Source organism: Rissa tridactyla, chromosome 6 (assembly GCF_028500815.1).
Source record: "Rissa tridactyla isolate bRisTri1 chromosome 6, bRisTri1.patW.cur.20221130, whole genome shotgun sequence".
In the NCBI taxonomy this organism is placed as follows: domain Eukaryota; kingdom Metazoa; phylum Chordata; class Aves; order Charadriiformes; family Laridae; genus Rissa; species Rissa tridactyla.
This window is the reverse complement of record NC_071471.1, coordinates 27,061,881-27,079,798: the sequence shown is the minus strand read 5'-3', so window position 1 is coordinate 27,079,798 and position 17,918 is coordinate 27,061,881. Positions and strand designations below refer to the sequence as shown.

General features: G+C 41.8%; 1 protein-coding gene across 5 annotated transcripts; it reads right to left on the bottom strand.

Moving 5' to 3' along the window:
• Positions 1–2,236: 2,236 nt before the first annotated feature.
• Positions 2,237–17,359, bottom strand: PPP1R2 (protein phosphatase 1 regulatory inhibitor subunit 2). Of its 5 annotated transcripts, XR_008467037.1 has the most exons (8): positions 17,180–17,359; positions 12,475–12,582; positions 11,925–12,005; positions 11,519–11,622; positions 10,060–10,239; positions 8,603–8,726; positions 7,016–7,066; positions 2,237–5,634 (listed from the first exon to the last, which is right to left on the bottom strand). XR_008467037.1 is itself a non-coding variant. In XM_054205780.1 (7 exons), exons 1-7 carry the CDS (start codon positions 17,326–17,328, stop codon positions 5,619–5,621), a joined length of 762 nt encoding a protein of 253 aa, XP_054061755.1. In that variant the 5' UTR covers positions 17,329–17,359; the 3' UTR covers positions 2,237–5,618. The 5 variants fall into 5 exon arrangements, 4 of the variants coding, with proteins under 4 accessions (XP_054061755.1, XP_054061759.1, XP_054061758.1 ...); XM_054205780.1 differs by lacking the exon at positions 7,016–7,066; XM_054205784.1 differs by lacking the exon at positions 8,603–8,726.
• Between the last annotated feature and the right edge of the window lie 559 nt (positions 17,360–17,918).

Genomic DNA, 17,918 nt, shown 5'->3' with positions numbered 1-17,918 from the left:
CGCGCCGAGCAACCCCTCTGCCCGCCTCCCGCGCCCGACCGTGACTGACGGCCCAGATAGCCAATGGACAGCAGCTCCTAGCAGAAACAGCCAATAAGACGCAAGAGCAGGCGGGGCTTCTCCCAAACCGGCGTAGGGCAGGGGAAGGACAGTCAGCCCATCCAGTTGCAGGAGCGGGGGAGCGCTCTGGCCATTCACAAGGCGAGAGGGGCGGGCATAACAGTGGGCCACTCAGCGGAGGCAGCCAACCGCCTGATGCCGCAGGGATTACTTCCTCATCGGGCGTCCTAAAGAGTGACAGCCTGCTGAGCCAACGGGAAAACAGCCGCTGGCTTCCCACCAATTGGCAAACTCCACTGGCCACGGCTACCTGGAAGACCAATCCCAGCGCTCATAAACACTGAGGGGGCGGTTCCAGAGCTGCGATAGGCTGGTGCGCCTGTCGCTCCGACGGATGACGTTCCCCGGGGACGGGCTGTGTCCTGAGGCGCTGTCAGGCGCTGCCCAGCTACTCGGCTTTAACGGATTAATTTTTTTAATTAAAGGCATTAATTAAGCAGGGGAACTTCTCCCTCGGGGATAAGACGCGCGCGGGAAGGCCCGGCGCCCACCTGAGCAGGTGAGGCCTGGTGGCGGCCGGCCGCCGCCCGGAGCAGCCGGGGCGGCTGGAGAGAGCCGGGTCGGTGGGAGGGCACCCAGCATCCCGCTCCCCCGGCGGGCAACTTCGGAGCCACCGCGGAGAAGTTACAGGTCCGGATGGTCTCCGCCGTGCTTCGGTTCCAGATCTTGGACATAACCGTGGATTTGCATTACTTGGGGGAGATTCAAAGTCGTTTTTGAAGGAGAGACGTGGACAGCGGGATTTTTTCCGTATAAAGAATATTAAGTGCCCGTGTTTGGGTTTTGTACAGAACACCCGCCCGAGAATACTTTTTGAAACAGCCAGAGGGCTGCATCATAGAGTGAAAAGGACCATGTTGGTCCTCTCCCACTTTGTAGTAAAGGACTGCGGAACACTCTCGATTTCTGACGCCTTAGAGAGAAAACAGAAAAAGAGTTTTAATAAATTGGGCACTGCTTAGTGTTCCCAGATGTAAAAATGACAAAGGCAGAGAAGAGTGTCACACATCCTCACAGGCAGCATCAGGAGTGCAAGTTACTGTTGTCTTCAAGATAAACTTTGCAAAGATGAAGCAATGTCACACCAAGTCACAGGCTCCATCCTGCAGTTACAAGGATGCTGACGTGAGTTGACAATGTTCACGCTCAGCTCCTGCAACAGTTTGAGGAGCTGCCGTACCTGCTCCCAGGGAGCCAGCTCGCCCCCTGCAGTCTTCACACCTTCCATCCCTCCAGTGCCCCATCACCTGCACCAAGCTTCACTTCTGTGTTTTATCTCTCTCCCTTTTTCTTATCCTACCCATTCTCTCTCCCCAACTTCCTTTAGGTCTCACAAGGGGAAACAGTCAACATGGGAGGATGAAGGGGAACATAAGACTCTTTCCAAGAGGCTGAATGCCTGCTGTACCCTTATTGTCCCTCCCCTCGTTAGGGTGTCCTTTCACAGAAGCAGAGGGAAGCTTTTTGGTTCAGTCAATTGTGGTTTGGGGTTTCTTTAATTTTTTGAAGACTGGTGAAATGTCAGATCCAAACTGAAAGTTATGCAGATGCAACAATTGTTTGGTTTTGTGAGCTGTCCCACAGGGCAAAAGCAGCAAGTTAAGAAATTTTTGTATCACTTAGGCTGCATTTATGTTGTGAAATCCACTTTTTATTTAAAGCGTGCAATTGAAAAGGGAGCCCAGCTCTTTTTTTTTTTTTTAATACAGTTTTACTTTCTAAGGAGTAGCTGGTGTTAGTCATTTTCCATTGCTCAATGGTAGCGAGTGATTACTCAATGCTGACCATGAGGAGGCAGACCAGTCTTTCTTTAATCCTACACCACACAAAGAAAATTACCTTGAAAAATGCAACCTTTTCCGTGGTACTGTCTTAAATTCACTATTCAGGTTCCCAGCACTACCCTCACATCTAGGATGCCAAGCAACCACAAAAATCTGAAAGTATGTACAAACTGATGTGTATCAAAGCTACGCTATAGAGTACTTCCTCATTTGCAGTGATGAGGAAATTGCAATTTAGCTTAAATATTCATCTATGAACACACCTGAAAACTTTACACTAACTGACAGTTTCTTCTAAAAAGCTTCAAGAAGTCAAACCAATACATCTAGTATTAGTGCCATAAGGCAGTAATGAAAACAATGGTTTTATTTATGTTGCAACACTTAACAGTGGTTTCAAACAGAATAATTACATTTGTGAGGTGGTATTATAATAAACACCACAAAAAGCATGTTACAGAAACAAAGAGTTCTGGTAAGATATACAAGTTCAACACAAGAGAGCGAGCTGTGGAAAAAATATTTGCAGTTTCCATAAACTGTGTACCACTCTGTGTGAAAGAAACTTAAAGGACAGAAAAAAAAAAACCAACACTTTAAAGACGGAGTTAAGGCTCTTATTTGCAAATGGTCTTCCTACTGGAAGCATATTGAAAATATTTTCTCTGAACAGGATGCAGCTTGAGGACTTAAACCTGTGCAAGAAGCTTCACAATTATGATGCTGTGGAGCTCAATGTCCACATTAGTAAGGGCTGCGTGTCTTTTGTTTCCTCTTTATATCACTCTCTACTGTACGAACGAGGCTTTACTGTATGCACCCCAAGATCAAGACCTGCATGCAACCTAAGTCCCCATCAAAGGTAAAAAGGGAAAAGGCATTCCTTCTTTTGTCCCCATTCAGCAGGCAACTATAATTGATATTTCCACAATAGAAGGAGATCAGATATCCTTCTGTAAAAAAGTCTATATAGAGTATCTCTAGTTACTGCAAAGTGAACTTAAAAGCTATTTTAGCTTCTAAAATGCATGAAAATGTAAGCCTGGATAAAATTAAGTAAACCAGCCTTTCAGTTAAAAGCAGTGTCAGGTATCTTGGGTTGCACTCCAGGTGAGCGAGATGAAGAAACACGAACAGAATTTTTGACTAGTACAAGTTCCAAAATGGCATCTAAGATTTGGGGGCTTGGTGGCATGAAAAGAGAGATCACTCAGACAGCTCAAAATCATTACTGATGAAGGGACCTACTATATATTCTGAGGTTTCATTTAAAAACTTCTTCATGGATTTACGTCTACTGTACCTCCCTCAAAGCTACATACCCATTTCATCCAGGATTTTGGAAGCCATTACAGGAAAAGTGTTTCCTGGAAGTTAGCGAAGCAGGGGTTTTTTTGTTTATTAAACAAAATGCTTTGCAGGCATTGTAAGGTGCAAAGTAGCCCCACTGAGCACCAAAATAAAAACGTTTTGGACACAAAGTGTAGGAGAGGAGGGCAGGACATTAGCTCATATAAGAGCTGCTTCTGATGGATTCTGCCTTAATTGCGGGTACTTGTAACAAAGTACCAGTAATCTGTTTCACAGCATCGTAGAAGACATCTGCATTACCCATACACATTGGTCAGGTTCTGACCCATTCATGCTCCAGTCTGAAGGCAACGCTGCTTTGCCGAGTGCTGCCACTCAGCGCGACTTCGCTGCCCTCGCTGGGGCAGAGCAGCCATCAGCTGGTCAGTTTGAAATACAGGTCGGTGCAGATATTCCAACAGCCTGAACACTGCAAGCTGGTACATAAAGGGTGCAAACTAATTTTTGAAATCCTAGTCTTGGAAGCCAAATTTAAAGCTACAGTAAGTGACTTTAGAAGTCAGAAGTATCTAAATGCTTACTCTTTTTTTTTCCTATAGAAGTGACCACATTTGATACAAGAAGAAACAGCATTCTCCATATCGAAAAATTATCATCACCACACTGGACTGAATCAAAAGTTCAACTCTTTCTTGTTAAAAGATGCTATTAATCCTGATTCAGGCCCTTAGAAGACTAAGTATCCCACAACTGACAACCCTGTCACCTACTAAGGAGAGGAGACAGTTGGGAAAGGCACACTGCAACACCCAGTTAGCACAACTCACAGGTATCTTTGGCAATGCATCCACTCTAATGAATTATTCCTGTATATGTCTTTCAAAGGACAGCATCCTATTGCCTAATTCACTCTCAATCTCTCTGAGATGTAATGAAAGCTCACACTTGAGAATGCATGTAACTGTAAAATAACTTTCATTCCTTTATTCAAACTTCACATATACAGTGGACAAAAAGACATTTTAAAATAGATCCATATCATTATATGGATTTTTGCAACATATCAAATTCAGATCAAAATTAAGATATACACTGTATTCCATAACCAAGCTAAAGCTTAAGTGTATACTTCATTTGTGTAATAAAACCTAGGAACTACTCTGAATACTGGAACATTCACCAGTCAAATTCCATCGAGTGGGAAGTTGTTTACAGCAATTTGGAGGTTCAGAATCCCTCTTTACAGGGGCTATACAAGCACACTGTAAACAAGTATTTGAATTAGGCAGTTTCCTTTCTATTCTCCAAACAGCCTTCATTTTTTAAAAGCAGCTGCTGTAAGTTGCAATGGATACCAGAAGATTTAGACCAGTGGTTTTCAGTATGTAGCTTACCAACCCCGAAAGAGCAGGAGATCACGAGCAGTTATCTCTATATAAAAAGAACAGGCCAGAGCCTAAACTCAGCTCATCTTCACAGTCCTGATGTGGATTTGCTCGTGGTTGGGTGTTTTTCCTCAGGTGCTAGTAGCACAAGCACTCCATGCAACTGGAAAGGACCAAAAGTTTGAAACAAGAGCCAGAAGAGTAACAGTGAATGTGGTTTTAAGAGAAAAGTTGGAGGGAACTTCCATGTTGTTATGATAAGCCAAACAGAGCTCCACAAAACATGCAGTCCCAATGGAAGAGATAATGACAGTTAAATGCAAAGTTCAAGTTAGCATGTTTCCAGTGTAAAAACATTCCCTCCACCAGATGTTAGTACTGCCTTAGTCAGAAACGAACAACTGATTCCAAACACCACTCTCAAAAAATAATACAGCTCTTCTTCTAAAGACTGGGAAAGTACAGGTAATAACATCCTGAAATCTAGATTAACAGGTCAACATTTTACAAAGAAGTTGTAAGACTTAAATAATCCCTTTTTAAACTGCTTAACACATCTGATAAATAGCTTGCATGTCAATCTGATATATGCTGTACCGTTTGGCTCTTGAATCCCAAACCTTTCCATAAGAGATACCACACCAAGAACACTGTCAAATAAATAGTGAAAAACCAAAAGATACTGTCTGTTTTAAAGCATGAAGAGTTAACAGTACATTACGCAAGATAATCAGCATTACACATACAGGGAATGCCATTCTGGTTGAACAGATTATGAAGTAGTATTCTCCATAAAATACTAGGCACAAGAATAAATCAATCAGACAGTTTTTCCTGCCTAATGGACAAGTCTAAAATGAACATTCTTGGCAATACAACATTGTAACTGATATGCTTCTCAATATTTAAGAGCCTTAATTGCAAAAATCATGAAGCGATGTTTATATTTGTGTCTTTGACAAGCAGTTACAGTTCTGGACAGATTTCTTCTATGCTGTGTGCTCTACTTTCCAGCTGGTCACGAGTGGCATGTGCTGCATAAGAAAGATTACAAAAAAAATAGATAATTCTTCATACTCATTCAGTATTTTCAAAACACACACAAAATCCTCCTGAAAACATCTTTGCTTCTCTAAAGGTATTGTTTGCCAACCCATTTCAGAAACTTGCAAGCTTTTAGTTTGAGAGTGCAGAAACTTCCGAAATAGTTATTTAACCCTCATGTTCTGAAGAAATGGCTAACACCGTTGTTCAGCATACCAAGCATTGAATGCTCACCACCCCTGAAAGTGGGAGGATTTAACCCAGGAGTTAAGAGAGAAATCAATTTGCAGAACTAATATATGAGGTTCCTGAAACACAAGCAAGCATAGTACTTTTCAGGTCAAATTTCAATTCCAGGTGAGACACTTTAAAACAAGACAAGCTTATAAATGAAAGAGCACAGTCTGTTGTGTTTTTCAGGAAGTTGTTAAACTCGTGGTTTTGAAACAAAGAGCAGCAATAAAACAGAGAAAGCTCCTTCTCAATAGTGCTGTTCATATGAAAAAGACCACACTATATATAGATAGATATATATAAAAATATATACATGTGCACACCTGAAGATTCAGCGGCATAAAGCAAAGATCAGAGAAAACGACATCCAGATGATAATCTTCTTTAAGAAAGGCCAGGTAGGCTTCAGCACAAGTTAGACTTGGTAACAAGTGCAGTTTAACAAGCGGATAGCATGGCTAACAAGCAGAACGCATTTGTGTATGCTCCCAGCCTTCTCATTTAAGTCACCTTCAGGGTGATGCTCACTGTGGTTAAGGAAACACAATGTATTCTGTATCTACCAAAGGCCAAAGGAGCACACCCAGCCGTCAGCTGACAGCTCGGCTGATCAGCAGTATCTGAGCAGGGTTATCACAGCACCAAACACTAAATGAACCGTAAGGAGAGAACAATAGTTTTACTGCTTGTCAATTGAACTGCTATAGATCACACCCTTGTATGTGATACTTCTGGGTAGCAGAAGTAGAGGCAGGTTTGCATTGAAATCATCGTGCTTAAATCTACCTACATCAGAAATCTTCCCTTCAATGATTTCAAAGATAATTTTTAAAGGAAAAGAGTTTGTGGAGAGGAACAAAGGTCACTATTTTGCTGGCAAAGTCTATTCACGTTGTTTATGGAGTCATAAATAGGGAGTAGCCAGAGAAATTCCAGAGCTGAAATGCTGAAGCAGGCAATCCTAATGCGGTCTATTACAACTTGAACTTTCTTTTCTACCAAAACCCTCGGCTGCTAGAATCCATGTGCATGGGATAAGTTACAGCTACTTGAGGCAAGAAAGGAATGACCCATCCACTTAAAACACTTGGTAGACCACGATGAAGACAGGGGCAAAAATATACAAACAGTTCTCACCATCACTGACTGGACTGGCCATCTTCATTTCAATCAGCAAGAAATCTCAGTCTGTAACCAAGAAGCGCAACTCATATTAGCAGACCTTGTGGTATCTGACAGAAGCCTTCTTAAAAACCTATCCTAAGTCTTTAGCCCCTTCTTCAAAAGGAGAGCGTAGAGATTAGAAGAGTATTGTTAGTTTTACTCAAATACAAAACAGACAGGATTAGAAGGTAGAAAGGAGCATCAGATAAGGGAAGCACAGAACCTTTAAGGGATTGTCATGGATAAAAAAAATTCCAACTGAGAAGAGGGTCTCAAACTGCCTGAAAAACAATCCAGGAGCCAGTGGAGTCACAACAGACCACTGAGAAATGCCTCTTATGTTGCATCTTTACCTGTAATGATCATCAGTACTATAGAAGTCATGTTATTCCACTGCAATAAAAATACACTGCATGCCAGCTCTCACTTACGTAGATTTACAGTCTCAGACATAACAGGTGAGTGGTAGCCACATCACCAGATGATCCCCGTAACTTCAGAAAGACGAAGTCGAATGGAAGAAATTAGCAAAATGTAGCTACAATACAACATGCAGAAAGAGACAGAGATTTCCTTTGCAGCTAAAGGCAAGCGTCAGAGTTGTTAGTCAGTTTAGCAGAGTGAAGCCAAAATACGCCATCAGAAAAATCATCTCCTGCATCACCCAATACACTGAGTAAAGAAAACTCTAATTTTCTGCTCCATAAAAAGGAATTTAAAATGCAACAATTTGAAGTCGAAGGGCTCTTTGAAAGTTATCCAGATGAATAATCTTTCCCCACGCTTATAGTCCTAACAGGGGAATCTCAGGAACAAGAAAATTAACAGCATTTTGATCCACTTCCATGGAGGAAACAAACAAATTGAAATACCGTTTTAAATACCCAACTGCCTAATATAACCAAAAGCACAGCATGACAAAAAGCATAGACTAGCAAAGAATCCAAGTAGCGAGTGTTAAAATCAGTTATTTGAGAAACATTCTGTAGCTCTAGTATCTGGTTTAATTAACATTTATGAGTAAGGAGATTCTTTTGTGCCCTCAGGATACACGTGAAAGAGCAATAAAGAGATGTCATCTCAAAAAAGTTATTTCAGTAAAATTTTGACATTACTTTAACATGGCTATGTTGCTGAACATGTATCATCTCACTGCAGGAATTTCCTAAAATATGGGTAGTGGCAGAAGACAGAGAGGTTTATTAACAGTTTTGACCATATTCCATCATCCTTTGAAACAACCCTGCCAGAGAATCACACATGATGAGTCTGAGGGCATTCAATTCACCGGCCATTACTAAAGTGAGACCAATACTCAACCTCAGAAGAATTTATGAAGTACAGAGACAAAAAGCTATGATAGTTGATGCAGAGATTAGGAGATAATGAAATATGAAGGTTTGTTAAGCAGAATGATAGAAAACAAAAATGAAGAATTGAGAACTACATCAAGTTAATGAAAGTATTTCTATACCCCAGTGAGTTAGTGGGTTGATAAACTGGCAAACAGTTACATTTATGGAATCTATTGGCCATGAGCAGTCTAAAATTGATAATTACCAGTTGTGGCTCTGAAGTTGGTTATGAGGCAAGGTGGAATGGACTTCAACAATAGAGATGGAAAAATGCTGCAAAGGTGTGACTTCTTTCCACTGGCGAATGCAGCTGGGGAGCGGCGTTGCCTCTGTTTTACAGCAGAGAGCAGCGAGATGGCAGCTTCAGGCCATGGAGAAAGGTCATATGGTTGCCTATTGGAGCCCTCCTTTCCCCTGGAGAGTGAAGTTCTAGTAAATAGCCATTATAAGGCCTAAGGTAAGTTACTGGATAAAGTCAGTCCATTAATGGGTCTCAGACACGTACCAAATGACCCTTTCAGAACAATTATGAAGGCATTAGTCCTCCTGTAATAGATAATGGGACTAAAATGTGCAATCCACAGAACGTAAAACCAAGCAACTCTGCAAATCACCTTTCTATTGTGGGGAATTTAAACTAGTTTTAGAAGAGTTCCTAGTTCACATGGTTGTGAAAAGCAAATGTGAACCAAGTTAAACCCATGCAGCATCTTCCCAAGTCTGCAGACTGTGCTAACATCTCATATGAACAGATGAAAGAGGCTTACGGACTTCATTGCCACTAGTCTCATGAGCAACAGATGTCTATTTTTTTAATGCAAAAAACTTGTTCGAAGTGCCATCACACACAGAAGTGGGTAGTGAACAGCTATATTCACCAGAAGGCCACCACAAAAATCAAAGACTTTTATCATAGGGTCTACCCTTTTCACCCAGAGAGAAGCTTAAAGATGAAAGAGAAGGTGTCAGCCTCTATAGTTTAATGAGTTTCCTATCAAGAGACAGCCCTGAAGCAGGTTCCAGAAACACCTCCCAGCTAAAAGTCCCAGACCTTCTTCCAGTAGCTGCATTAAGAGCAAAGCTGAGGGTCTTATTCTATACTATAGAAATTAACATTACTGCTTAAGGACAAGTGTATACTGAAGTCCTAACAGCAGTTTTACATTACAGTAAGACACGGAGAAGTTCTTACTTAGTAAGTTAGATACACTCCCCTGCACAGGGAGGAAGCATTCATGCTTGTTTCCCATTGCTGCCTACAGGATGGTTTGGGAGCAGAATGGGAACTGAACACCAAGCTAAGGCCAGGCTGTCCCGTGTGGCCACAGCTTTAAGTGTTCTGTACAAGACAGCTCCTTTAAAAAGGATGCTGGCAACTTCCCTACCAAGAGTCAGTTATACTGGGGAAATTGTATGAAGCAGAGGTGTTTGCTTTTCTGTTTTCTGTTTCTCACAGCAAACAAAAGCCTACACGCTTAATTAGTGATACTGATGCTTTTGGTACCACGCTAAAAAACTACCTAACAAGACAGCATGCAGTACTGCACATTGGGCGTTACACACTGTCCCCTTTCTATTCATTCTCACATTCGAGTGTATTCAGCTGAAAGGTGAAAGGACGACCAGTACATAAACATGCTTTTTGATTAATCAGTAGCTCACCATGTTCAGTAGCTTCTGTATTCATTGTTTCTACCTCTGCAGCATCATGCATCTCTTCATCTTCATCATCATCCTCTTCTTCACCATGTAGTTCTTTTGCAATGAGCTGTCTTGCCAGTTTGATGTTTCGTCCTTCATTGTAGTGCATTTTTCTCTTCATTTCAAACTGTTTCTTTTTCTCTGTGGACAAACAAATGCAAATATTTATTTTGTCCCTTTTTAAAAAAATATCAACCTATTCCTCTTCAGAGAGGCACTAACTGCTTCCTAAGTCAAATTTATTCCTACCTTGAAAGTCCATTGATTATATGATCAAGCAGTCACTGAATTAAGATTATTTTCTTCAAGCAGTGAAGCGTTCTTTTAAATGAGTCTGACTTAGAAAAGGGCTAGTAATTAATGGCCTGGCACAGCTGAAGCACTTTTGAAAGAACCTGTCTGCAAGTAAGAGCACGTCTGAACCAAGAGAAGCATCCAGTAACAGCATAAGGAATTCCAAAGTTTCGCAAGCCTCGTTGCTAAGTAAACTTACGGACAAATGGAGACATACTGGTGGGATAGAAAATGAACTTTTGCAGATGTCCGACTTGACTCCTGGCTAGCTACCAGAGGCCAGTTACGAGAGATCTATTTACCACATGTAAAAGAAAATATTTTCCATTTTCCCAATGGCCTGAAGCCTAGCTTCACTCCACATATTAAACATTAGCAGGTCTAGCAGTAATGCATTATAATTAAATAAAACTTCACTTATTGGCAGCCACAATAGTGCATTTTTAATTCCTTTAGAATAGTAAGGTTACACGCTCAAAGTTGGGGCCAGGAAAGATGAGAAGCAACAGCTAGATAACGCAGGCTGAAACCTTAGAAGTATTATTGTTTGTCTGTTTCCTCAAAATGTTCTCGCCCAAGCTAACACAAAACAACATCTCTATTGAAGATGCCTGAGGCAATCTGCTTCCGTCTAAATGTAGGTTTCCCGCTGGATCATTCTACCAGATGCTTTGAAAACAACAGAAATACCATCTGTGTGTTTGCAAGCAATTAGTAGCATCTTAATTGCAGTGGCACTCATTGAATTGTTAATCTGAACATTATTTCAGGTAGACTTAAGAATTAGTCCCTCACCCCAAAACCAGAAGAGCTTCTTATTTGAGAAGTCTAGCTTTCTTAAGAGGAATTCCCACACCTTAAGCTTCTATACAAGGGGGCAGCCAGTAACAGCAAACTCCACTTTACATGTAGATCCCAAACCGAACAGTCCTAATTAGAAACAAACAGCATTTTTGTTCAATTTTTTACTTACCCTTCAAAGACCATATACCTCCACTTTCAAATGACAACATCTTTCTGTTAGATAGTACTTTTTCTTCCCAAACTTTTCTTACTGAAAAACTGAAACTATTTGTAGAAAAAAAAACAAACAAAAACACACCAAAAGAAAACAACTTATGCCTACCTCGTTCTTCAGGTGTTAATTCTTCATCCTCTTCCTCCTCCTCACTGCTTTCCTCTTGCTTTGCTATAATCTTGGGTCCTTTACCTTCTGCTGCAGCTGCCAATCTACATAAAACATACAATACAAAATGCTGAAGCAGCAAGTTCCTCACTATTTAAAATACATGAAATTTGAGAACACTCGTAGAAACTGCTTTGTTCATTATTTTTGCCATATTTATGTGTACTACCAACCTCTAAGAGGTTTTAAGTACCAGTGGCACTATCAACCACCAAAAACTACTTCATTTGATAATAGCAAAAATGTGACTTCTAGAGAAAAGAGCAATACCTTCCCAAGAAGAAAACTATTCCGGAAAAGATAAAATTACCTGAACGTTTAGTCAATTTTACATGACAATACTTACTTTTTACTCAACACATCTGCTTTTAAGGGCTCATTTGATTCTGAATCGCTCACTGCATCCTCATCATCTTCTCCTACCATGCTTGGAAGGTAAACAAAAAGTAGCCTTTATCAATAATCTGCTGATTAAAATTTGCTTGATAAAACAGTCTAAACCTTACAATGCTCAATTAAAAGACTTCTTCAATGCTTAAAAAACTTCACAAATCTAATTTACATATTGATATGAATGACAACTTTATATTCTAGTACACAGAAGTTAACTGAAAAAAAATAAAAATAAAAGCAAACCAAGTCAAACTTATTTATTTCATTCAAAGCCTAAAGCTTGCTAGACACAGGCTTTCTGAAAATTGACTTTGTCCTTTTTGACAGTTCTCCTTGATATCCCTAAGCCTTTATTTAGAAGCTTTGTAAATCTGAATATGTTGCATATATCCAATAGGCCTGCACAGTCTGTCAGGTAATCAGCTATAGTAAGTACTACATCATCTACAAAGTCAATTTTCCTGTAAAACTACTATAATTTACTACCATTTTTGCAAGCCTACCTGTGATAAGGAGTACTTGGCTCATCTATTTTCATCAAGCCATAATCTTTGCCTGCTGGGTGGTACGTAGCTATGATGTTCATTTCATCCCACTTCTGGGATTTTTTACTGAAATAAGAAAACAAAGTTAAATGTTCTTATACTTTAAAAAAAATTATTCTGTCTGGACACAGAAAAGGAATGTTTTGAATGTCTTTTGACCTCTTCTACATACTATACACAAAAAATATTTTTGTGACACAGGCATGGTCAAAGTATGGCTATTAAACACTGTTCTATTCATACCTTAGTTAAGTCACGACCAATTATCAGTGCAACTTAATTTCCCTAACAATTCACAATAGCTAAATAAACTCAATGATCTATAAATGTATTCTTATCCATATATTTTCTAAAAAGACTACCAGTCTTGTTCAATCATTGTCCCATTAACTGTTTGCTGTTGTTACAAGTTACTGTAAAATCCTTCTTCCTCTTATTACAGCCCACAACACTTCAACAAAACCAAATACCTTCCACCTCACCTCTGCTCAGTGAGCTGCTATGATTATTACTGAAACTGTTGCATAAACAATACCAACCAACCAATAACTTCCTGCAGTAAAATAAATAGTACTGAATAAGCGGGTTATTAACACTGCTTTTGTCATCTTAAAGTGGAATAATAAAACAGAACTGACTCACTGCTGTAACTAAGCTGAGGGAGTTTCACATTTTACACAGACAGGCACTGGGGATGTTACATTATTTAGAATTTCCTCAATTAATCAGAGAAGGTACCATTTTATGTATATTTGCAGAAACAAAAGCCCACTCAGACTGACAATATATACAAGCCACAAGGAAAGCAATTGCCTTGTGGACAGAGGAAAAGTCACCCCTCCACTGATCTAAAAGCCACAGAAATGTTTAATCAACAGAACCAAGCAGGTTCCACATTGTCTCTAAAAAAGTTATTGCAGGCTTCACACAAGGTGGTCTTTGCCTTAGACTAAACCAAGACATTTGACTTTAGAATAGTAAAATCATTCCACTATTTAGTATTATGTCATGCATTAACATATTCTTGAAGTGTTGCAAATTATTATTTAAGGAAGCAAACGTTACAGGGCTTTGTCGTGGGTTTTGTTTTTTGTTTGTTTTATTTTTTTGGGGGGAGGGTGACAAGGTGCAGTTGGCTAGAAGACTTTAACTTAACTGCTCTTATTTAAACACAGACTGTTCCAATAACAAATCTGAAAAATATATTCAATCTCAACAACACAACTGCTCTTGAGCAGAATGCTATCTGTAAAACAAAACCGATAAAGCAAAATTCCAAGCACAAACTAAGTTTTACGTTTATGGAGATACATTTTTAAATACATTTATTGTATTATCGCATAATACAACGGCAAAAAATAATAATAAAGGGATTAAAAAATGTATGTAGGAGTTGATGCTGAATCTTACATTCCAAAGATTTATACTGCAGCAACGAATATAAATTAAGTGAGCTTAATCCCCTAGCATATAGTAACCAATGACAAACTCCCATGTTTGAGGTTTCAGATCTATTTCATCATTTCGTTCGGACTGCAACACAAGGATTGCAACCTAAGCGGACAACACGTGAATCAGATCGTCTGCTCTGGCAGGGTGGGGAGTCATGAGCTTCATGATGACAAAGCAAGAGCTCTAGTCTAGGAATGCCAGTTATTCAAACCTATCTATTTAGGAGTTGAAAAATCACCAGTTAAACATCAGCTAAACACCCGCTTAAAGTTCAGCTGTGACTAACATAAAATGATCATACACAGTGAGCGCATGAGAATTTTTACTAGCTGTAGCAGTCGGACAATGGTATGCAGCTCCTATGAAGAGAGAGCTTAGTTGAAGAGGAAATATGACAGATGAGAGAAACTCCCATCACATGCTTTGTGTTCACCGCATTTGCACAGAGCGCATCCAGGTTTATTGCCTGGGCTCACAACTAATACCTAATAATAATATTGGCAACCTTATAAGAATCTCTTTGGCATACACTGCTTTCGAAATTAGACAGCCCACAGCTAGCAGTTCAGTAACTTATAAATACAAGACTGAGGAAGATTTTAGTGGCTTAGTTTTTCACGCTCATTTCTTTAAGCTCGGATTCCAACACCAAAAGCCTTGGCTGTGGAACATCTCCCAAAGCACAATTTAAAATTCAGCTAGGGAAAAAGAGTTGTAATTAGTGGCAAACAGACAAACATGTCATTTCACCCCTCCATGTAAAAAGTCATCACAGGAGAGTGACTAAGTGCTCTAAAACCACACACCTCCCTTGACTGTCTCCAATTTAGCATGCTTAAGCATGCCTGAGTAGCATAACATTAATGACAGCTCAGGATCATCACAGGAAAATGCTTCCTGAGGTCCCTTCAGATGCAGAAATATGAAATCTAATCTTCCTTAGGAAAATCAGATTTGCAAAACCTCAGTGCTCATTTGTGTTCTCTCACATCTTTAAATAGATGTAATCATTCATTTTGAGACCACACCTTGACAGGCAAGAAGTCTCTGCAGCAGTATTACTCAAAGAAACACCTCTCTCACCCCACTTGCTTCTACCATAGCAGACTACTCTCTTCCGTGTTCCAACACAGCTGTTTGTGCACACACACATACACACACTTAGTTACTGTATAAAATGCCCGATCAGATCGCTCACAGAGTCTTACAGGAGCTTTAAGGCAAAAAATACCGTATTCCAGGAATGGCAAAAACATATCTGGCGTTAAACCATGATCTCGCCTCTCAGGATGCAGTTCCAGTGGTGTCCCAATTTCACAAGTTTCCCTCTTGCATCATGTTTTCATTAAGGAAGTTTTCCAAAGAACTTTACCATCACTAACAACAGTGCAAGGTCAATAATATGCAAATACATGAGAGCTCCACTGAACATGGTGCTTTAAAAGATGACAGCTGACACAATGAGCTCTTTCAACTGCAGCTATTTTTAAAGGTATTCAAATCTGAATTTCCATATTAGAAATAGCAGAGGCTGCTGATAGAGGTGCACAAAGAAAACAGATACCTGAATTTATAAACTAATTTTTAATCTTCAAGGAAAATCGCAGTTGTACGGCTTATCATTCTTTTAAGTACAAGAGTCAGAAGTAACACTGATTTAATGAAGCATTGCCAACCAAAAGTAATACCTTCACACAAACCAGCTTTAAATACCCTATACTCATCTTTCCAGGAAATCTTCTAATGCAGCCTGCCAGGTTTAGCCAATATCCTTTACCTTGCAAGGCAATTTCAGAATTAATCTAATTCGACATTATTGACTCACATTGGTAAACAGGAAATAGAAGCTGGACTCCTGCCCACTTAACTGCTTTGGAAGAAATTACTGTGTACGATAACCAATAAAACATATTCAGCTCATCAGTACGTACTCTAATTTCTAATCATTCTTCAAGATGGTACAAAAGAGACTACAGAAAATTAAATAGAGGGCACCAATATCCAGTTTTACTTCATGTGGGGTGCTGTAGCACATACCTTGTGCTAAATTACATTAAAACTAGAGAACAGGAAAAAATCGCAACATTTGTGTGGCATATTGCTACTTACATTCACCTCCTTCAAAAACATCATCACGTTCCTTCAATTGCAATAATTTCTCTCTGGAAACCAAGAGCAGCTAACACAGGCAACAGAGCAAACCAAAAACTTTTTATTCCTACCTTGCTGACTTTAGACTATATTCATGACTTAACTAGGCAAAGAGGAGAAGAGGATTACCATAACACAAAAAAAAACTATTGCATGTCCATTTTATTTTATTTCTCTCCTTGCAGTACTGAGTGAGGTCCCAAATGAAGAAAACCATCAAAAGCAATTTTATAAACACAGAGTTAAGATCAAGCCCTGGTCATTGTAATGTGACGGAGTGTCAGAGCAACGCTATGCAGCGCGTACTGGGTGCTAACAGCAAGAAAAGTGCAAGAATTCTTACTGGTGAAGGACAGCTGCTGGCTGGCTAAAAAACTCTTCTTGCATATTTGGACTAACTCAGCATGTTACAATCAAACCAAGATTTTCGTGTCATTCAAAACACAAACCACATGGCCAGTGCGTATTCTCAAGTGTGAGATCTTTAGGGATGAATCTTGAACAACTGAGAATACATCTTGTGTTTCGACCGAGAGGTCTCCTCCCCAAGGACCCACTTCTGGTTACAGAGAGGCAAGATACCTTTGAGGAGAAGACTGAGAATAAATCTCCCGTGGCAAAGCATATTTCCCAAACTGTAAACTATCCTTGCAGCAGCTGTAAAACCTTGTCTGTCCTTTTGAACTAGCACTTAAAGATAATACTGCTCCTGATAGCACTGCCCAAACAGCAAAGGATCACACCAGCTCTCTCAGCTGCCATGCTGCACTCAGGTAAGAGTCCAGCCGCCGTTCTCTGTCCTCCTCTCCCGGGCAGCCCTCACTCTCCGCGGGCCGCGCAGCCCCGGCACCCCCGGCTCCAAACGCCGACCCTGCCCCGGGACGCTCCTCCGGCCTCGGCCGGGCGCCCGCACCCCCACGGAACGGGAGAGCCCAGCGAACCCCCAGCTGGAGACGCCGCCTGCCAGACCCCGCTGGGCACAGACCCCGGCTGGAAGCGGCGCGGCCTGCTGGGACCCGCCGCCGCCTCACCGCCACCACCGGGGCGGCGCGGCCCTCACCCGTGCTCGTCCTCATCGCGGGCCGGGCTGGCCCGCCGCGCCCCGGGAGCCGCTCCCCCCGCCGACAGCTTGCCGCCGCCCTTCTTCAGGATGCCTTTGATGGGCCCGCGCCCCGCCGCCGAGCCGGCCGGCACCGACGGCGCCTCCATCGCCGTCCGCCCGCTTCCGCCCGCCGCCGTCGCCGCCGCGCCCGGCCCCGCCGCGCCTCAGAACCGCCGGCGCGGGCAGGGCGGGAGCGCACAGCGCCCCCTGGCGGCCGGAGGACCGCCGAGTCCCCCGGCGGCTGTGCGTCTGCGCGTCTGCGCGGCCCGCCCCCGCGGCGGGGGGACGACGGCAACATGGCGGGTTTCGGGGGCGTATCTGCCGTGTCCCTGGGGATCCCGGCTGGATCCAGGGCTGGGGGCTGCTAGATCCCACCCCAGGGGCTCAGTGCCTGCACAGCCTGCCAGCCGTGAGCTGGCAGCACAGCTGCGGGGGGGTGTGGGCTACAGAGGGTCTATTTAGATGAGATATCAGGGAGAAATTGTTCACTGAGGGTGGTGACACGCTGGCAGGGGTTGCCCAGGGAAGTTGTGGATGCCCCATCCCTGGAGGTGTTCAAGGCCAGGCTGGATGGGGCTTTGAGCAGCCTGGTCTGGTGGGAGGTGTGCCTGCCCAGGGCAGGGGGTTGGAACTAGATGGTCTTCAGGGTCCCTTCCAACCCGAACCATTCTGTGAGTCTGTGACCACCATCTGTACC